The 24,053-nt window shown below is 32.6% G+C and overlaps 1 protein-coding gene across 1 annotated transcript in view; it reads right to left on the reverse strand.

The window, feature by feature from the left end:
- The window catches only part of LOC114336885 (glutamate receptor 1), a 726,710-nt gene that overhangs the window by 409,882 nt on the left and 292,775 nt on the right, over positions 1-24,053 (reverse strand). The window contains exon 5 of the mRNA XM_050656939.1: positions 10,612-10,720. Coding sequence (XP_050512896.1) covers positions 10,612-10,720 — 109 coding nt within the window. The remainder of the gene's footprint in view (positions 1-10,611; positions 10,721-24,053) is intronic.

Raw genomic sequence — 24,053 nt, forward strand, 5'->3', positions numbered from 1 at the left:
CAGGGTATTGTTGCAAGGTCACAATGAATTTACATTTTTTGTTAATTTGGACCTAGATTTTCCTTATGTTTAGTAGTTGGGTGGTTTGAGTTTTAAATGAGACAAATGAACCAATTATCAAAAAATATACAAAGTAGTTCTAAGGTTATGAATCCAGAAAAAATGGACAAAATCGATAAAATATCCTATAATTCGGTTATAAAAATCGGCAGGGCAATAAATAAACTATATGTAGAACCGCCTCAGTGACCTTCATTCATCATTCCGTTCAAGTATTTCCGTTTGCCAATGAAACACCCTGTATAAAAGAAATTAGTCTTCCATTTGTAGACCTAAAGAGAAATTGACTCCCTTACTAACTTATGGACGAGATAGAAACTACCAATATAAAGGTAGAAATGTTATTTGTTATTTGCAAAAAACTCCTTTTTCCTTTATTTCTCTCTATTTCGCTGATTGCTTCATCAGGAGACAACTAAAAGATGATTAAAATTTTATATAAATATGAGAATAAACAATGAATTACTTACAGATTTAGAGTTAAAAATATTTAAAAATGATCATGTACTGAATACGTTAAAAACAGTATTAACAGTATCAGATAAAAGCACCTAGATCATTAGTAATTAAATATAAAAAGCAAACATAAAAACAACTAAGAAACACTCAAAACACAATAAAATTACACAATAAAAATATACATGATGATTTAAAATATAATAATTGTTTAAACAGAAAAATTATTTTAGTATAGTATAGTTGATCCAAAAGACGGCATAAACCAGACATCCAAAGTGAAAGTTATCCTTCAACACCAAATTGTTCTATATGGTCCACACAATGTCCAGAAAAAAGTCACACCATTTTGAGCATCGGGTTTGGGGGGGAGAGGGGGCAGAAATCGGTAAATTCGTAGTTTTTTAAGTTTTTCGCCAATATTTCTAAAACTATGCGGTTTAGCATGAAGAACCGTCTATACAAAATTGTTCTACATTAAATTTCAAATAAAAAAGGTCCTATGCATAATCTTTCTAAAATGAATGGTTCCAAAGTTACGGAGGTAGTATAGTATAACTGGTCCAAAAAAGGCCTAACCCAAACATTCAAAGTAAAAGTTTTTCTCCAACACCAAAATGTTCGATATGGTTCACGTATTGTTGAGTAAAAAGTTACACCATTTTGAGCGTCCGGTTTGGGAGGGAGATGGGAGAGAGGCCGGTAAATTAGTAATTGTTTAGGTTTTTCGTCAATATTTCTAAAACTATGCTTTAGCATAAACAATGTTATGTACAAAAATATTTTACATAAAATTTAAAACAAAAAACGTTCTATACATAATTGTTATAAAATCAACGGTTCCAGAGTTACGGAGGGTGAAAAGTCGAGGTTTTCGATACTTTTTATATTTTTTGGGCAATATTTATGATATAACTTTACCAAAAACCCAGACATCCAAAGTGAAAGTTATCCTCCAACACCAAATTGTTCTATATGGTACACATAATGTTCAGAAAAAGGTCACACCATTTTGAGTGTCGGGTTTGGGGGGGGGGGGGGGAGGGGGGAGAAATCGGTAAATATAAAAAGTATCGAAAACCTCCACATTTCAACCTCCGTAACTCTGGAACCGTTGATTTTATAACAATTATGTGTAGAACCTTTTTTGTTTTGAATTTTATGTAGAACATTTTTCTATGGAACATTCCTTACGCTAAAGCATAGTTTTAGAAATATTGACGAAAATCTTAAAAAAAAAACTACTAATTTACCGAGTTCTACCCCATCTCCCCCCCCCCCCCAAACCGGGCGCTCAAAATGGTGTAACTTTTTACTGAACAATATGTGGACCATATAGAACAATTTGGTGTTGAAGGAAAACTTTTACTTTGGATGTGTGGGTTAGGCCTTTTTTTGGACCAATTATACTATACTACCTCCGTAACTTTGGAACCGTTCATTTTAGAAGAGTTATGCATAGGACCTTTTTTTATTTCAAATTTAATGTAGAACAATTTTGTGTAGAGGGTTGTTCATGCTAAACCGCGTAGTTTTAGAAATATTGACGAAAACGTAAAAAACTACGAATTTGGAGATTTCTCCCTCCTCCCCCCCCCCCAAACCCGACGCTCAAAATGGTGTGACTTTTTTCTGAACATTATGTGGACAACATAGAACAATTTGGTGTTGGAGGATAACTTTCACTTTGGATGTCTGGGTTTGGGTCTAACTATACTATACTATTTTAACATATTAAGAATATTACAGTAGATATGGCTCAACTGTCCCGTGTCTGCCTTGTAATTTACTGCATATTTTTCTCTATTAATATGACACATTTCTAAAAACAATTTTTTTTGTAATTATTCTCTTTATGTAGTACCTTGACATTTGAGTAGTCAAAGGACCAGGCAACACTCCTTATGGAAAAGTGGTCCCGGTCAAATTTGATGAAAGTTGGGTCAATGATACTTCTTGATGTGTAGATTAAAAAAGTCCATGGCACCTGGGTCTGAATAACTACTATTCTCGAGTTACAGACTTCTGAAGTTATTGGATTCGGGTGCTCGGTTTACGTTAAGTGCACTAATTTACGGTCAAGTGAACGAAAATATTTATTATTAGAAGAAGAGAAACTCATGTTCCTCATACATACTTGAGTGTTGTATATGAATTTGTGGTCAAAAATAGTTGGATCGTACTTTAGTCTTCAGAAAACCTCCGAAAAGTCTTCAGAAAACTAAAGAAGTGCGGTATAAAATGTGCTGCTAGATCGATATAAGCATTATCATGTTTTCATGAATGCTTCTCAGTTATGCAATACCAGCAAAACTGCAGTTTGGCTTTATCTTTAGAAAACTATTGAACAGTGGCGGATCTAGGGGGGATAGGGATAATTCCACCGGTAATATGTTCCAGAATTAATGAAATAACTTTATTTAACGAAAATCAACGAGATGGAGCCATCAAAATACATTTATAACCAAAGAGCGGGTAGTGTGACGAAAAGACGTAAGCCCAGAGCACGGGCGCCCGTATAAAAATTTTTAGTGGGGTGGCAAACGTGAAGATGTTGTACATTATATTTTGTATACTTTGAATAACCATATATAATTCAAAGCACCCGAAAATCCAGGCGGACCACGGCCCCCCTGCCCATGGTTATGGGCGCCCATGGCCCTTAGTACCATTTAAGGATCAGAGAAGATGAGTTACAGGTATTAAGAGTACGAAATTGGAAAACCAAGGCGTAGGATAGAAAGGAATGGAAGCTGATTCTCGAACAGACCGAGCTCCACCAGGGATTCTACAGCCAATGATGATGAGCTTTTTAATACAAAATATTATGGAGAATAATGTTGTAGGGTTATTTTTATAACAATCATAATATTTATACTTAGGTATAATCATAATAAACTTTTCTCTCTGTATTTTTTTAAGCAAACAAAAATGAAATATGATTTGTCATTTCGTCTCTTTACTTAAATGGTTAGATATAATCCCGATACTTATATTATACGCATTTGCAATAGGCAAAGACCAAGTTACATCTTCAAAAGCTACTAGTGCACTCAGTATTCAATTCCTATACGATTGATGAAGATAATGATGAAGATGAGCCTATGGAAGAACCAATTAACGGGTACTACTGTACCTGTCAATCTGGTGCGAGAACTGTAGGTACTTGTGCTCATATCACCAGTGTGTTATGGTTTTTAGGCTTTTCAAGACATCAACCCAATATTAAGTATCCTGATAGGTCGTTAGTTAACACGACGTATGATGCATCTAACCGAAATCAGCAAAATGTTAACATACGAATAGTCGAAGATGATTTAAACCCGATTTTTCCATAGACAATTGTAATTATACATATATTATATAATTGTAATTAATATTTAGCATTTACAAACTACCATTTACTTTGTTTTTTATTGTATTAAAATCAAGGCCATGTTCTCTACCTGTCTTATATTTGATATGCGGGACAAGTTTCATGTCAACTAATGTATTTTTTTATGTTTCAAAAATTTTTTCTTTAATTATTCTGGAACATGTTACGAGTGGAATTACCCCCATCCCCCTATATCCGCCACTGTTCAGTAGGTTTCTAAAGATAAGGCGGAACTGTAGTTTTGCTAGTATTCCATAACTGAGAAGCATTCATGAAAACATGATAATGCTTATATCGATCTAGCAGCACTTTATATACCGCACTTCTTTAGTTTTCTGAAGACTTTTCGGAGGTTTTCTGAAGACTAAAATACGATCCAACTATTTTTGACCACAAACTCATATACAACACGCAAGTATGTATGAAGAACATGAGTTTCTCTTCTTCTAATAATAAATATTTTCGTTCATTTGACCGTAAATTAGTGCACTTAACGTAAACTGAGCACTCGAATCCAATAACTTCAGAAGGCTGTAACTCGAGAATAGTAGTTATTCAGACCCAGGTGCCATGGACTTTTTTAATCTACACATCAAGAAGTATCATTGACCAAATTTTCATCAAATTTGACCGGGACCACTTTTCCATAAGGAGTGTTGCCTGGTCCTTTATGCCCAGTTTTTAAGTAATCGTCAACTGCCGCACATGTATTCTCCTTTTTTGTACAGTCACTTTTGTGCTGTGTGACCCTTTTTTGTTTTTGTCATTGAGAAGTTTGGCCAATATAACACAGCTCTGGCAATCCAAACAAGGCAGTTTGTAGGTAACATTTGTTTTATTCACAGTAGTTGGTGTCTTGTCTTTTATTTTAGAAAACAGTTGTCGGTTTTCTAATAAATTATATTCAACAATTTTGAAGTTAGTAAATTGTTTAAATAAGCTAGTCAAAGAAGGGGTTAAATGTTTTATTAATGGTAGTTTTTTATATCGGATTGTTTGTACTGCTCCGATATCAGTGGGACTGTCAAAAATGTCCGAGTTAAATATCAATTTTTTAAGGATATGTTTTGGGTATCCATTATCTTGAAAGATGTTTAACAGCGAATTTAAGTTTCTGTTTATGAATTTATCATCACTACTATGCCTTACCCTATTCTTCATTGCAATCACTGTATATTCATATATAGTAATAAACTTTTGATGAGTAGGATGATTTGAAAAATAGTTTAAATATCTTCCAGAGTGTGTTAGCTTTTGATACCAATCTAAGAATATTTCGTTTTGTCCAGTTCTTATTAATTTGGTGTCCAGAAATGATATCGAACAATCGAAAGGTAATTGTGGAATAATGAGGTAATTGTGGAATAATGAGATCCAGCAAATATTCCATTCAGACCCATAATAGCAACCATTTGGGAAAATATTGGAGTCAACATAAATGAGGAATCTCTGAACAACTTGAGGTTTGTAGACGACATAGTCCTTATTACAGACCGGGTGGATTATGCCTGCCAAATTCTTCAAGACCTTCAGAGCTCTTGTACATGAGTTGGCCTTAAAATAAATTTTTCAAAAGACAATTCTTTACTAGCCTTTTATTCGCCAAAAGCATCTCAACTAATTACATGCAAATTAATCAAGTGTATACCTATAAACATCTGGACCACGGGATTAAATTAGTTAAATAAAAGAACATGACTAACAAGGGCAGCTTACGCAATACTGAGGGACGTCTTTAGATCACATATTCCCACGTGCTTGAAAAGGGAGGTATTTCATCGATGTGTACTCTCAGTTCTAAGCTACGGAGCCTAAATATTGACCCTTACTAGAAAGGCAATTAATAAAATACTAAGAGTGGCAACGAGAGCAATGTAGAGGTCAATACTGAATATATCCGTCAGAGACAGAGTTTCAAATAAAACAATTAGGAAAAACTGGTGTTACGGACGCAGTTAAAAGAATTACTACGCAGTTAACGTATTAAAAGTAAAGTTAACGTAGTCTATTAAAAGACGCAGTTAAAATTTTAGAATGGAGACCTAGACACGATGCTCATCGTAATCGAGGACGTCCTCGGACGATATCAAGCGCATCGAGCGCACCTACATATATTCAGGGTGCTCCAGATCGGATTCAATGGAATTATTTACGGGAGACCTAGTTCAGCAGTGGACTCAAAACGGCTAATGATGATTAAATACAAGATTCAAAGAGATCATCAAAGTTTCCTTCGTCTTCTTCTTCTTCTTCTTTTTGTGTTTACATGACTCTGTCTGTTTTTTAATATGCCTCCACTAACTTGTCATTCCATCTAATCGTCTTTCTATTGGGGAACCGGCTCTCGCCGTCCTTACTACTCTATTTGTTGTTATTCACTTTATGTGGTCGTTCCATTCTACTCTTCTGTTTTTCACTCAGTTATTAATGTTGTCCACCTTGCATCTCTGCAGTTCTAGCTCTATCCCATAGTGTCTTACCATCGATTTTTTGAAGTGTTTTCATCTCTGCTGTTTCTAGAATTATTTGTGTTCTTTCTGTATCAAGTCGTGTTTCTGTCGCGTATGTCATTATTCGTCTGATGACTGTTTTGTAAATTCTGTCTTTAACTTCTTTTCCGATATTTTTATTTCTCCTTATTGTTTCATTCAGACAACCTGTGGCTCTATTTGCTGTATTTACCTGATCTTCCACTTCTGTTTCGAGCTTTCCGCAGCTAGATAGTGTGATGCCTAGATATTTAAACTTGATGACTTGTTATATTATCTGACCTTCCAGCTCTAGTTTACACCTTATTATATTTGTTGTTATAACCATGCGTTTAGTCTTTTTGGGGAAATTAACATGTCAAATGTTCTAGCGCAAATAATAAATTGGTGCAGCATACGTTGTACATCATCTTCACTTTGAGAGACTAATATTGCGTCGTCTGCATAGCAGATTACTTTAAGTTGTTTTTCTCCCATTTTCATCAAAGTAAGAACCAAAGATTATTAAAGTAAGAAACACAATAAATAATGAAATACCAGACAAACAGTTAGGCTGTGATCTCCAATAGACGCTGTAGGCAGCGTACAACGTCAAGTCGTCAAAAATTGTTCGTTTCCGTTACTTTTAGTGAAGAACAAAAACTATCTTTCAACCGAAAATAGTTAAAAGAGTTTATTCTAAAACAAGTTTCAAAATACGGGGTGAATGAAAGTGAACACCGACTTAGCCGGTGGTACCCAATAGACGCCGTAGGCTGCGTACAGCGTGTATTGGAAACCATCGACTTAGTCTGATTTTACAATATATAAAATATGCCTTATAAAAGACTTCCCAAAGAAATTATATAAAGTAATCCCGAAGAAAGTAGAAAACCCGGAAGATCCCGACAAAGTTTTGGCGAAGCGTATTGGAAGAATATTTGAGAGATCGATGCATAGATATGCCTGAATTGTTGAGATGACTGAAGATTGGACTATATATCACATAAAGCTTCTTCACAACTTGGTACATAGTTTAGTTATTTTAAGATAATTTTCGTTCTGGCAAACTGGACACTCGATAATTATATGTTTAGTACTTGGAGTGTTGTACTTGGTACACATCGGAGCAGTCTCCTTGTTGAAGATATTATTCTAGTGCCTATGTAAAGTATGTTCCATTCGTAGTCGGTTGATAAATTGGTCCTTTATATTACTGAGTAAGATGAGTGAAGTTCCCACTTGACTTAGGATTATTTGAGTTTGATGGCAGTGTGATCCCAAAGAATTTGCCTTGCTCTGTTGGTATGGCATTTGATGTTTACTTTGTGATTAGAAGGTACTTGATTTCTGATAGCAATATTTTGGTCGGTTATTAAGCTGCTTATCAGAGAGTCCACTTCTTTGTTGCCACTTATTCACATATGAGAATGTACCCAGGTAAAATTAATATCTTTTTGTTGAGCCTATAAATAAAATAATTCTTCTTTGATATTGATAAGTATAGCGTGAGTTGTTGTATATAAATGTTTTATTCCAAGTGATGGCTTCTTAAATCAGTACTAATAGCAAATTTTATTTCATGAATACAACCACATTTTTTGGTGGCCTGGATTTTCAATTACCTAAGTCCTCCGATATAATATATAAAACAATTTGTTGAAATTTGTACGGTGGACTTGATGTTTTTGCAGATATAGACTCCATCATGTTTTTCATCACATTTGGAAGCATCAATGCAGATTTGATGGGTTGCTAAGGGTATTCGGATATTACACTTTTAAAATCTTGACGGATAAGTAAAGCACGTGTGGAATGCTTGGGGAGATCTTTTAGAGACGTATCTATTTTTGGAAGTTTAATCATCCAGGGAAGGAAATTTAGACCAATAGGCAGAATGAAACCGTACTGTTCTAATTTAAGACCATTACGTTTTATTCGCCTAGAAAATGGTAGTGCCTTTTTTGCAATGTATCTCTAATGATCGGAAGACACATTTGTTCTGCAAAACATTGTTGAGTAAGCTACGTAGCTTATAGTACGTAGCTTACGTAGTTGATGAAATTCTGGCAACGTAATTTAGGATTTAGGTAACGTAATTTAAATTGACAGGAGTTGTATTCGTTAGTTTAAGAGTATTTTGTTAGCCAGAAGTTATAAGATAATTACTGGAATGGTTCTTGTGGCATCTAAAACTATTTTTAGGTAATTTTAAAATGTTGCTGCAACTTTCTTTTACATATTTTAAAAGTCTGGACTTATTCATTTAAATAAACTGCCTTTTTGTCTGTGGTCACCATTTAAAGTAGCTACAAATACAAATAATCAACTGTGAAAACAAGAAAGTTTTAGCGAAAGCAGCACAAAAAATGCTTCAAAAATGGATTTATGTACAATCGTGCATCTAAACTTTTAAAAAATACTAGGGCGATCCGATTGGTACTTAGATTACAACAGAAAAACAAGCCTTTTGGGAAAAGTGGTCATTTATTTCTAAACATAATCTCCTTTTAGCTCGATACACTTGACCCAGCGGTGCCCCAACTTCTTTAACCCATCTGAAAAATACAATTTATCGAAGTCTCCACAGTAGCTAATATCTGCCAAACGACTGACTTTTTCAAGTTTGAAAACAAAAATAAGTCACACAGGGACACGTCTGGAGAATACGGGGATAACACAGCAGTTCATAGCGCAATTCAATCAATTTAACATGCCGACGGACGAGATGTGAACCTGTCCGTTGTCATGGCGGAAGAGCATTTTTTCTTCTCCAATTGGGCCTGTTTTTCTGCAATTCTGAGTCGAATCGTCCCAATAATTTTGCATAGTAAAGCCCTGTGATCGGTTTGTCCTTTTCCAGAAAGTAGATATAAATCACTCGTTGTGAATTCCAGCAAACTGTGGCCATCACCTTTGCGGCCGACAGGACAGTGTTCGCCTTCTTCCGAAGATGTTCGCGGGGTGAGGTCAAGTGTTTCGCTTTCCTTCGTCTCTGGTGTGTACTACTAGTGCATCCATGTTTCGTCAACGGTTATTAAATAATATAGAAATTCCTTCGTATTACGCTTAAACAGTTTCAAACACTGCTCTGAAGTGGTCTCATGGTTGCACTTGTTGTCCTGAGTAAGCAAGTGCGGCACTCAACGCGCCGTCAGCTTTCTCGTGCCCAAACTTTCACGCAGAAAATAATCCACGCGATCTTTTGAGATGCCAACTATCTCGAACATCTTTCGTCGGCGGTCGGCCAATACGAGATCATGAATGGCCATGACTTATCAAAAACCGACGTGCTACTCTGTTACAACTCGTTTAACCAATTTTTGACCTTCACCATCCAAGGAGAAAAGTCGCTGTACAGAAAAGCGCTCTTCGATTTCGCTGCGACATATCCCTTTCGAAAACAAGATTAAAATCACCGATCGGTATGGCTTTTTTTAAGTTTTCTAAAATCCCACTTCCATATGCTGTGAAAACAAAACTACTAGTCACATTCCACTGACATTTTGATATAAGCCGTCAAAAAGAATATTTTATACAGTAGTAGATTTCTTTTGTGATAGCAGCGCTCTCGATGGAGAGGCTAAGTACCTATCGGACCACCCACTTTTTTTTTTTTTTTTAGGAGGTGAGAATTTTCTAAAGACCGTCTGTCTGGGAAGGTGTCCCAGGTGTGTTGGATTCAATCCGCCACGCTTCACCGTGCCGGATCGACTACCAACTAAACTCACCTCCTCTTTCTCCAGCCGACGGGTCTGGAACCACTCTTAGCGAGTATATACACTGACCCGTCGACCTTACTCTTAACTCCCCTCTGGCACTTTTCGCGTGCGTTCCGCAGACTAAGTGACCCCCTAGCTGCCCCACCCCACACACACCTCGCAAAAGACCGGTCAGTGAAGACGACCGTCCCATGCAACCCATGTGTGGGTGAGGCAACCGGGGTGCCCCCCATCCAGCATGAGACTAGCAAGAAGATACCAGTCGGCAATCACGAGTAACTCCAAGCATTCATGTTTTCATTTAGTCACACTCACTCTCACACTTATACCTTATAAATTATTACGTAAATAGACTTCCCTATAAGAAATAATGAAAAACGATTATAAAAAATTTTTGTATGGATAAAATTATGGTACGATATTAAATAAAATAAATGAAATTAATAGGTAAAATAGTAAAATAGTAAAATTAAAGACGTATCGGACCACCCACCTAGGAGTAAATAATGTAATTACAAAAATAACTAACCTTCTAAGAATTCTTTTACATAAGGTTTAAAGCTATCGACTATCCTAAACCCCGTAATATTGATGGCTCCATATTCCACTACTTCGCTTTCCCATCTCTCGTCCATAACCTAAAATAATAAATTTGTTTAGCACCTCGGAGATTATACAAAAAATAGTGTGGCTAAATTTTATCTAGTACATATATCGCTTCTATATAGGGAGCAATATCAACACAAAGCATTACACAATATATCCTAAAATCAAGATGTCTATTTAAATCAAACAAAAATCAAAGTTTTTATCATAATAAAAATATTTAAACACATAATTTTTTAAAAGATATTCAAATGAAAACTTATTGGACCATTTTTCTGGTAACATCTCCATGGCTTTTAAAAATTGCAAGCCAGATGGATGCTGAAGCGAAGACGAAAAGAGGGAATTCTAAAACTTGCAATTCACGGCCCCGTCTGTTCAGCGTGGTAAATTCCAACGGAAAATTGACCAATGTTACTCAAGGGAGTAATACTAATATAAAATAAAAATAGAGATAAGCAACAGAGGTAAATACAGAGATCGATACAATAAACAGAAATAGCAACCTATGCATTCTCTGAAGAACCACTAAAAAGTGGTGAAATCGTCGATAAGAGTGCTGGTTGCGCTCTCTGAACTAAGTAAAAATTAAGACAGTTTTGGTATCGCATTGCAACTGAATAAAAATGGTATACATTTTTATTGTGTATTTAGACTTTTCCCAAATATTAAATTATCAAATATAAACCAGTATTATATCAAATATAGTTTAGACTAACGTTTATATACGGTGTACATATACACCGGTATTCAGGCGTCAACGCCTTTCCGGTAGGAATGAATCTGTGGGGGAGTATCACTGAGCCGCAAGCCCTTATCGAATGTGAAGTGCGGCTAACCGCTTGTCCCACTCAAGTATCCGATCGACTAGTTAATTAATAATTATTAAAAAATTACTCTTTTTATAAATAAAAAAAAAATTCGGCCCGGGTGTGTATCTATTGTTGTAGATTTTTTGTATCATTGTAAACAAAGGTCTTTTGTAAATTTTCTCTTAAACTTCAACTTCAGGCGCCCGTCCATTAGGCATAACTACAGGCGCGGTATATTATTCTGTACGCCAACGACTAAAAACTCAAATAAAAGACACAACTACACTAAATTTACAATCAAGATGCAGTAGAAATAAAAAAAACCAAGACACGTTAAATGCTACTAGGAGCACTCCCGAATCATATTTTACAATGTATGAACTTTGGAAATCATGATTTGGGATTTACAATGTATATACTGTTATGATTTACTTTTTATTACTTTTATATCAATTAGTCTTTATTTGATTACTCCAATTAATTATTTAATCAATTATCCAATTGTCACAAATCATACAAAAAAATTAAGGAAAAATCTCAGTTTGTCTTTTTATAATACAAAAAAAATATCTAAATTATCTTATATTATACTTATCTTCTCTCGTGGTTTCAGTTTCTCTTAGTTGGTTCTAATCGGGAAAAAATATTAGGAAAAGGAATTAAATAGAAATATAAAATAAGCATACAGAATTGTCTTTTATTATCAAAACCAATACTCGAATACCTACAATACTCGATACCAATACTCGATATACAAAAATCGATCACATTTAAAACCTGTGGACACAGCTGTCCGAATGAAATTTTTACCACTTAAATTTATTCTCGTAAAAAAAACAATTTATCGGTTTGTTCCCGATGACTTTGATAAAACAAGCTAAACAAACAAATTTAGGTATTCGCAAAATTACCTATACTTCCTATTTACTTTTTGAAATATTGGAATCTTAATTCATATGCTTTTACTCAAAATTTTAGTTTCCGAACATAAAAATACCTTTCACATAAATTGACTGACCTTTTGCTTCACTCACTCTGATGTCTTCTCTTGACCCAAAACAGCTCTCCCTCGTTGACTATGTTAGGCTACCTATCAAAGCCCTCTCCGTTCTCAAGCTTCAAATCTATCAGCATACCAGCACCAATTCTCCAACGAGCCAGGCCTTTTTTAACCAGTACTCGATTCAAACAGACTCCAAAAATTCTCTCCTCTCCTTCTCACAATAATACAGAATCAAAGAGGTATTCCGTCTCAATTTGATCTGTCTCTCGTTCCACTTTTCAGCTCTATTCTCCACTATCAAACAACCACTGGTACTTGCTATCTAACTATCCACGAAAACGTTGACTGCTCTTCGGCGATGCCAATAACATAATAATTTTTTCTTTCTCCCTCTGTCTCAACTTTCAAGCTTCTCTTACCCCGTTCCAAATTTCCTAGCCAATCAGAAACATTTATCTCTCCACCTTACTCTCTTTTCTTTCGAAAACAAACAGTCATTCTCTCAAAAATATTCCTACCATCATAATTATTTTCGGGGAATTCTACAACATTTACTCGGGGTTAAACAAAAAGAGATTAAAATTCCAAACTTTCTTTTAAACTATTTTTCTAGAAACTAATAATTACCTCTACCTGTAGATTCTACCTTTCCCGTAATAAACAATCTTTTTACATTATAATCCTAAATAAATCTTCCTTTCACTTTAATTATTCACAAAAGTCTTTAGTTCTTCATCGAAAAACACATTAAAGGAGAAATCCACTTACATGCAAACTAACTTCTAATAAATATTTACAAATCAATATACAGGGTGTATCAAATTTATGTGCCCGCGTTATATAAAAAAATATAATTTTTATTCTATCTTTGATTGATAAATTGAAACACAATAATACATTGTAAATTACGATTCGGGAGTGCTCCTAGTAGCATTTAACGTGTCTTAGTTTGTTTATTTCTACTGCTGCATTTTGATTGTAAATTTAGTATAGGTATTTTCAATACAGGTACGTATTGTACCAAATAATTGTAGTCACATAAATGTCTAAACGTAAAAAAATAGCACATAACAAAAATATAAAGATTAGTAACAAATGTAAGAACCAAAACACAAGCAATACTTTTTCTCTAAATATAGCCTTCTTGAAAAAAAAAAAACTATGTAGAAAAAAGTTTGCAAAATATTTGTTACATGTAAGTCCTTATTAATAATGCTTTTTTAGTAGATAAACGTAATTTAAATCTCACAAAACTTATAATAGTTGCTTGGTGTACTACATACACCACTAGTACGGAATTTTGTCAACCATCAGTCTATATCTGACACATAGCTGACACATCAAAGCTAGATTAGGCAGAGGGGCATATGCCCAATCATACATGGTGGCTAATTTATTGCGACTGGTGTACTGAGTACACCATAGCCCGTCATTTTATAGGTTAGGATTAAAGATAACGATTTTCAAGGTTCAAAAACATAAGTAAAAAATATAATTTTTGAAAATATGAAGTACCTAAATTCAAGCTCAAACCTTCTTCTATCAGTGCTTAATAAGTATTTCATTTAAAACATTCTTTAAAGTTTAAATAATAATAAATATTTAATAAGTATAAATTAAATAAGTATTTCATTTAAAATATTTTTTCTACCAAAATACGCAGTGAGACAAATATGCAGTTTAAGATTTAACCATGAATTGATTCCAACGTATCTAGGGGAGTGCATATAGATTTTCGCTTCGCAAAAAAATCAAACAAGATAGAACTCTTTGTAATTTCATTAAGATATGTTTAATAAACAATATATCAAAAAGTTTTACTCGAGAAGTGGGTGCTTCATTTTTTATTAAAGAAATGACCTACGAAGTTAGATGTTTTTTTTAAATAACTCCGAAAATATAAATTGTAGAATATAACTGACTTGACCTTTGAAAAACTCAGAAAATTTTACAAAAAAAAACTTTGTATAAAGATTTTTCCAAAATTAAATCTGTAGCTTCTATAATTTTTTATTTATTACTCTAAAGTCACCCTTCTCACAAACATGGGCGCACTGTAAACTAGCGTACGGCGAAGTGCACGGTTAAGTTATTTTAATGTAATTGTTTAAATAATGGATCAAATGAAATTTTATAAATTAATCATGAAAGAATAATAATTTAGTTATTTTATGGTTTTAATAAAGAGAAATAAAGTGTATGGGCATAAGTATGGTGTGGGCGGAAACTGAGACTTACATGAATTTGGTTTATAAATTATTTAAAAATGTGTAACTAATACAATTTTTCTTACAAAACTCTCAATTTTGCACAGCTTACCATTTAGACATCTTACTAACGATGTTTTCCTAAAAAAAAATCTCAAAAATTTAATTTAAATGATACGACGTCTCAAAAAATATAATTTTTGAATACTCCGTAGTTTTACATAATTATCACCATTTTAAGACGGTATTACTCAAGTTTGAACTGATTTATTACAGTTTTATATGTGTTTTTTAGAGCTAAGGATGTAATCTTTAAAACGCACTGAATCATTTTAACTTAGAGATAAAATATACTATTTCTTTTTAAGAAAATTAAGAAAGATAACAAAAATGTAATACAAAAACCGAAAATTACCAGTTAAAAAAATGTTTATACAAAGTGATCAAAACATTTTTCTATAAAACTTACCTAAAATACATTTAATAATAAGCTTCAACAATAATAAACGTTCAACAAAAAAAAAGTTTTAGCTCTTATACAGTATGTCTGCGTAACTTGAAACCTATTGATAACTTTTTTATTATCCGTTTGACGAAAAAAAGTTATTCTTTATAAAATACTCTGCATCATAATCTAACATGCAACCATCAAATGTCAAATTTTATTAATTTGATAAGGGGTATGTCAAAAAATATGAATTTCACTTAAGAGTAAAGTACCTTTATATTTCACAACATCGAAAATTGTTATTAAGAAAAGTTGTTTGGAATTAAAAATATGTTTCAGTGTTCAATTACATCCTTCTAATTTAAATATTGTGAATAATAAAGGCACTTAACTCTTAAGTAAAATTCATACTTTTTACATACCTAGTATAAAATTGCAAAAGTTTGATATCTGTTAGTTTGTATCTTAGATTTTATACTAGGTGGGGCATTTTATGGAGAATGTCTTTTCTTCGTAAAATTGATAATAAACTAGTTATCATAATTAAAATAAAATGATAATGAGTATCCGTAATTTGAGAAAAAATTGAAAAATTTTTGTTTCGATTAGAATGATGTAATTGTATATTACATAATTTTTAATTTCAAACAACTTTTCATAGTAGCATTTTTTGATATTCGGGAATATGAAGGTACTTTACTCTTTAACGAAATTTATATTTTTGACATAACTCGTATAAAATTGATAAAATTTGATATATGACGGTTGAGTTTTAAATTTATGACTATCCAGAGCATTTTATGAAGAATAACTCTTTTTCGTAAAATTGATAATAAAAAAGTTTTGCATGTGGTTCCTAGCTAGGCAGACATACTGTATAAGAGCTTATGTGTATAAGAATTTTTAAATTTTAATGCCATATTCGGATTCAGCATAATCAAAAACAAAATAGAAACATATTTGATTAAAGTAAAATGATGAATTCAACGATATTTTTAAAATTATTTATACAAAATAATTGTTATTGTTTAAACAATTAATAAACAATTAGCGGCCAAATCTGCGAGTAGAACTTTTTACTTTAACATGTATATAAACCAACAAAAAAAGTTTTAGAAAAATATAAGCTTGTTTGAATTTTTCCGAAACAATATTTTCGTTCTAATTGCACTCCCCTAATCTACATAAAATTCATTTAAAAGACAATCCATATTATTAATTGCGGAGAAATAGGTGATGCTGAACATATGTTTTTGAACTGCCCTCTTACAAATAAATATAAACATGTTTATAAGTAAATTATACACATGTAAATATATAATACACCCAGTAAATTTAACATATATACATATATTAACACAAATTAATAATACAGAATTAATGCAATTGTTTATAGAACATACTAAAAATATAAAAATTAAATTATAAACTAAATAACGTAAAGACAGAAATTAAAATTTATTATAATACAGGGTGTTTCATTGGGAAACGGAAATACTTTAATGGTGAATAGAGGTCACCAAGCCGGTTCTAGATATGCTATATTTTTTGCCTTACGGACTTTTATAACCGAGTTACAGGGTGTTTTATTGATTTTGTCCATTTCTTTCCTAAGCCATAACTTTAGAACCACCCTGTATATTTTTTTGATATCTGGTACAACTATATCTCATTCAAAAACCAAAACGACCGACATACTAACCATAAGAAAAATCCAGGTCCGGATTAACAAAAATTTATAAAGTAATTGTGACCTTAAAACAACACCCTGTATATTCAAAATTTGAAAATCTGTTTGCATGTTTGAAAAGAGCACAAAAAAGTAAGTTTAATGGTTCACTTTAATTTTTCGGCCAGACAATTTTATGACTTTAATTTTGAAATTATATTGAATTTTTTAAAAACTCGGACATTAAAAAGCAGATATTATTACCTTTTAGTTATAAATTATTAAATATAATGAATAAATACTCTTTTTAAAAATAATCAATACTTATTTACCACATTGGAACGACCCAATTAGTAATCACAGGAAAAATCCAGGGCCGGATTAGCCAAAAAAATATAAAGTAATAGTGCCCTTGAAACAACACCCTGTATATTGAAATTTGGAAAATTTGTTTGAGTATTTTAAAATAACATAAAAAACTGCCTTAAAAGGTGTATGTCAAATTTTTGCGGAGATAATTTAATTACGGCAGTTTTGAAATCATATTGATTAATTCTGTCAAGGTGACAAGAAGCTGCCAGAAAAATTAAGGACAAGCCTAATGTAATTAGAAAATCGATTCGAAATCTTTTAAAACGAGCAAGGAAATGCATCGAACAAAATGGCGGACATTTGAACAACTGTTCTAGTTCAAATATTTTTAATTTATGTTAAATTGTTTTTTTTTATTATTTTTATTAGATATAGCTGTTTTTTTTTATTTACTAAATCATTAAAATATCCCAATTCTCACAATTCTAATTTTTAATTATGTGCATACAGCTACAAATCCAGAGAATCCATGAAGCCAGTGTAGTAAATAAGTATTAAGTATTTTTATAATAATTATTGATTCATTAACATTAAATTATTAAAAGAAGTATTATACCACCTTGTTTTTTAATCTCAGACTTCTTTAAAATTTCAATATAATTTCAAAATTGATGTAATTAAATCAACGGTGCAAAAAATTAAAATAAATCTTTAATCACAGTTTTTTATGCTCTTTTAAAATGCGCAGACAAATTTTCAAAATTTAAATATACAGGGTGTTGGTTCAAGGTCAAAATTACTTTATATTTTTTGTTAATCCGGACCTGGATTTTTCTTGTCATTAGTAATTGGGTCCTTCCAACGTGGTAAATAAGTGTTGATTATTTTTAAAATGAGTATTTATTCATTAATTTTAATAATTTGTAACTAAAAGTTAATAATATCTGCTTTTTAATGTCAGAGTTCTTAAAAAATTCGATATAATTTCAAAATTAAAGTCATAAAATTGTCTGGCCGAAAAATTGTAGCGAACCGTTAAACTTACTTTTTTGTGCTCTTTTCAAATATGCAAACATATTTTCAAAATTTGAATATACAGGGTGTTGTTTTAAGGTCACAATTACTTTATAATTTTTTGTTAATCAGGACCTGGATTTTTCATATGAATGAGACATATGTGTACCAAATATCAAAGAAATATACAGGGAGGTTCTAAAGTTATGGCTTAGGAAAGAAATGGGCAAAATCGATAAAACACCCTGTTACTCGGTTATTAAAGTCGGTAGGGCAAAAAATGTAGTATATCTAAAACTGGCTCGGTGACCTCTATTCACCGTTAAAGTATTTCCGTTTCTCAATGAAACACCCTGTATAAGTAAACCTATGTTTTTACCTAATATGGTATTCCCACTGATCAGTGGTCAATTATTATAAATTAAGTAGGATAGAAAATAATAAGTAGATAAGTATAGGGAAATATTGTAAAATAAATGAGCAACATTGGTGAATCGGCGAATGAGGCTTGAAGGGCCCGTAGTCATATAACTCCAAGGAAAAAAAACATTATTTTTTAGTTGTTGTTAATGCCCGTCTTCCGATAAGGAACCTTGATAATTAACAATAAAAATAGATATTTATGAGACAGTTCGTGAAGTATGCTTTTTGCGAACGCACGCGATATTTAGAGCACGAGCGACAACGGAGCGAGTGCTATACATCGCGCAAGTTCGCAAAAAGTACTTCACGCACAGTTTCATACAATATTTTATTTATGATGAACAAATAAAAAAACTGTAACTCTTCGTCACTGGAATTTATTTCTATTCTACAATTTTTAAAACTTATTTAAAAATTCTAACTTCTTTCACACCACAAAACTGTCAAAACTTTTGTCGCAATTTATTGCTCATTGTGTCATCACCATGACAACGCGAAAGTTAAGGATATTTGATTATATAAAAGTGTGTCAAAAATCGTCATTTTTAGTTCATTTTTTAGTTTTCGATTGTTTATAACTCGAAAAACGATTAATTTAATAGAAAAATTACATAAGACCTTTTCTCTTTAGAATGTCCAGAAAATCTAAAATAACATCCGCTCGGGTCGAATTTTTTTAAATATATAAAAATTTTTGTAATTAGTTATAATCAGGACAAAACTAGATCCACCTAAATTACATATCCACCAATTTTTATGCATTAAACTCAGTGTTTCCCAACGTGGGGCCCACGCCCCACAGGGGTCAATTTGATTGTTAAGGGGGGGGGGGGAATTCGAATATGGCCTTGACACGAGCTATGGGCCATTTAAATGCAATCCTAGCTTTCTGTGAAAAACATTAAAGTCTCATGTCAACTGTTCATATTAAATTTCAACTAATAATCGTATTCTTGAAGCTAGTTGCCAAATATATTTATTAATCGCTAAAACTGCAAAAAAAAGACAAAAACGTAAAAACTATGCCACTCAGTAACAGTACGGTTAGCAGAAGAATAGATAAACTGGAATATATTGAAAAACAACTTTTTTAAAAGCTGGAAACAAGAAATTTCTTACAGCAAATGGATCAATCTACTTTGAGAGAATTTGAGGCAGTTTTGATAACTTATGTAAGATATACTGAGACAGGGCTTTTTAATGAAGAAATGTTGTTCTGTAAAAGGTTAGAAAGCACAATAATAAAAAATAAAACATCTTGTGGTACTGATGGTACTCATAATATGATGAGAAGGAACAATGCTTGCTTAAAATTGATGAAAGATGCGAATCCACAAATGATTCTTGTGAAATGCGTTATTCATATGGAAAACTTGATAGCTAAAACAAAAATATTCTCGCCTATTTTATATAAAGTACTACATAAGAAGGTGTGTTAATGCTACTAAATCTGAGCGTCTCCCCAAGCTATTTTGTGAATAACAAAAATGAAGACTACGTGAGACTTTACTTCATACTGAAGTAAGATCGCGATCTGAAGGGAACTGCTTGAAAATATTTATGGAACTGTCTGAGTTATTTAGCCGAAATCTTTGCAAAATTACATACATTAAATAAGCAATTTCAAGGAACAAATAAAACTCTTGTCGGTGCAAAAACCAAAAGATATTTGGTTTTATTACCCATATTGAGTATGTCAGAAACATATTAACAACAAAAACTTTGAAAAGTTTCATTGTTTTCAAAAATGTGACATAACTGATACCGCTTTACTTCATTATTGTCAATCATCTGAATATTCTATACTCGGATTTAAAAAATAATAATTTCTGATTTAAAGCAAATGATTATCCAACATGGATGATGTAGCCAATGCTAGTGGATTTGTCTGATATATCAAATACGCAGTATAAGAACGTTTTATCAAGAGTTCGTAGACTTGCAAAATGAGGAATCAGTTAAAACTTTATTTAATATAAAAGGAGCGATGGCATGGCTTTGTGGGCAAACAGAAATCTAAATCAAATACCCAAATTCAACCAAATGTGCTATTGCTACAATTTTCATCTTCATATTTAGCTGAATGTCGATTTAGTGCTGTAAATGATTTACTGGTAAAAAAGAAATCAGCTGGATTATAACAACAGACTTAAGACTGAATCTAACCAAATTGAAACCTAATATAAAATCTCTGTGCATCCAGAATCAAGAGCAAGGACCTCACTAAATTAAAAAAAAAATTAAAGTCACTCGCGGGAGTGCCGACAGAAGTGAAAACTTCTTATAGTGTATAAATTACGAGCTCAATACTTTTACCCCATCCTAAAAGAAGTACTATACCTATATCATATACGATATACGCGATGCGTATGCCCTATGCTATTTATGTATACATACACATAATTTATATATGTACAAAATTTATTTCAGCGAAGTGATGACGGTCGCAAATTCAATACTTTTTCCCCATCCAAGAAGTGCAAAACGTCCCTAAAGAAATTTTCAATTCAAAAATTATTTCGTCGAAGCGATAACGGTCGCTAATTTACTACTTTTTCCCCATCCAAAAAGTGCACAACGTCCCTCAAGAAGTTTTCACTTCAAATACTTATTTCGTCGAAGCGATGATGGTCGCTAATTTAATACTTTTTTACATCGAGAAAGTGCACAACGTCCCTAAATAAATTTCACTTCAAATATTTATTTCGTCGAAGCGATTACGGCCCTAATTCAATACTTTTCTTCCATAAAAAAGTGCACAACGTCTCTATAAAAGTTTTCACTAAAAAATTTATTTCGTCGAAGCGATGACGGTCGCTAATGTAATAATTACAGGCAAAATTAAAGACAGAAGTGAAAACTTCTTATAGTGTATAAATTACGAGCTCAATACTTTTACCCCATCCTAAAAGAAGTGCTATACCTATATCATATACGATATGCGCGATGCGTATGCCCTATGCTATTTATGTATACATACACATAATTTATATATGTACAAAATTTATTTCTGCGAAGTGATGACGGTCGCAAATTCAATACTTTTTCCCCATCCAAGAAGTGCACAACGTCCCTAAAGAAATTTTCAATTCAAAAATTATTTCGTCGAAGCGATAACGGTCGCTAATTTACTACTTTTTCTCCATCCAAAAAGTGCACAACGTCCCTCAAGAAGTTTTCACTTCAAATATTTATTTCGTCGAAGCGATGATGGTCGCTAATTTATTACTTTTTTACATCGAGGAAGTGCACAACGTCCCTAAATAAGTTTCACTTCAAATATTTATTTCGTCGAAGCGATTACGGCCCTAATTCAATACTTTTCCTCCATAAAAAAGTGCACAACGTCCCTATAAAAGTTTTCAGTTAAAAAATTTATTTCATCGAAGCGATTACGGTCGCTAATGTAATAATTGTTTCCTATCCAAAAAGTGCACAACGTCCCTCAAGAAGTTTTCGCTTCAAAAATGTATTTCGTCGAAGCGATGAAGGTTCGCTAATATAATATTTTCCCCATCCAAAAAGTGCACAACGTCCTTCAAGAAGTTTCCACTTTAAAAATTGATTTCATCGAAGCGATGACGGTCGCTAATTTAATACTTTTTACATCGAAAAAGTGCACGACGTCCCTAAATAAGTTTCACTTCAAATATTTATTTCGTCGAAGCGATGACGGTCCCTAATTCAATACTTTTCCCCCATCCAAAAATGCACAACGTTCCTAAAGAAGTTTCACTTCAAAAATGTATTTCGTCGAAGCGATGACGGTCGCTAATTTAATAATTTTTCCCCATCCAAAAAGTGCACAACGTCCCTCAAGAAGTTTCCACTTCAAAAATTGATTTCATCGAAGCGATGACGGTCGCTAATTTAATGCTTTTATCAGCGAAAAAGTGCACAACGTCCCTAAAGAAGTTTCACTTCAAATATTTATTTCGTCGAAGCGATGACGGTCCATAATTCAATACTTTTCCCCCATCCAAAAAGTGCACAACGTTTCCAAATTTAATAATTTTTCCTCATTCTAACAGCGCACAACTTCCCTAAAGAAGTTTTCACTTCAAAAATTTATTTCGTCGAAGCGATGACGGTCGCGATGACGTTCGCTATCTCAATCCTTTTTACCTATCTAAAAAGTGCACAACGTCCCTAAAGAAATTTTCACTTCAAAAATTTATTTCGTCGAAACGATGACGGTCGCCAATTTAATACTTTTTCCCATCCAAAAAGTTCACAACGTCCCTAAAGAAGTTTTCACTTCAATAATAATAAATTAATATACAAAAACCTACTAGGTACATTAAAATTATTTGGAATCTGAATCTGTCATTATATGTTTTAAAAATTGACTTAACTCTTTCGTTAACAATTTCCTGTATATAGATGCCTTCCTAAAACTTATAATTTAAGTTTCTAAGTTGAACAGTTAGATTTTTTAATATTCAAAATAATTATGTACAGTAGGAAAAATAAAAGAATACCCATGAACGAACATATAAAACACGCTGTATTTTCCTGTCACCGTGTCACAAAGAAAATTGTCCAGTGCAAGTATATGTAATAATAATTATTATATGTACTTGCGTTGGCCAATTTTTTGTGTGACACGGTGACAGGAAACTACAGCGTGTTTTATATGTTCGTTCATGGGTATTCTTTCATTTTTCCTACTGTATGTGCATGTTACATAGGGGGTATAAGAATTATTTTTGGAATGGCTAAGGTAGGACATGGCATAAAAAGTTTGGAAAACACTGCAAACAGATCGAAGCAGATCGACCTTACATCGAATCCTCTACTATTTATCATTCTGTCTGTTTTATTAACTGAGCAGCTTTGTTTACGGACAAACAGATAGAAATGGATAAATCAAGGTTTTTACATTTTAATCTTGTAAAATTCGTAAAAAAAGATTCCTCAAATAGAATTAAAACTTCAGTTTGAATTTTTTAGGTCTACTTAAAACCTTATGGCATTCCAAAACTATTACTAAACTCCAAATGTTTTTAGAATTTTCGCTTGAATTATCACTAGTAATACCACTAGAGGTCAAATTATTTCCGGAAATTTTTTTGAGATCATGAATATTTTGAAAATTTCCCGAGTCGCTGACGAGGGAAATTTTCTAAAAATATTCATGATCAAAAAAAAATTTCCGGATATTAATTTGACTTCGCGTGGTATTCGGTAAGAAAATTCCACACCAAATTTGCATTTGAAAATCCAAAGCTGCATGAACAGATTAATAGCGCGCCATAGCTTTGTCAGCAATTATTTAGGCTTTCAAATTCGTAATTTCTACTCATTGTAGTTGCAGGGGAATACCATTTCAAGATAGAAAATAGTATATTCTTCAATTTTACATAAGTTTTGAGTAACTACAAGTGATAGAAAATGAATCAAAACTAAATTATGTAAACAAATAAAAACCAGTCTGTCAAAAATGTTCTGTTATTATAAACGTCAAAAAATTTCCA

The sequence above is a fragment of the Diabrotica virgifera genome, chromosome 7, assembly GCF_917563875.1.
Source record: "Diabrotica virgifera virgifera chromosome 7, PGI_DIABVI_V3a".
Classification (NCBI taxonomy): Eukaryota; Metazoa; Arthropoda; class Insecta; order Coleoptera; family Chrysomelidae; genus Diabrotica; species Diabrotica virgifera.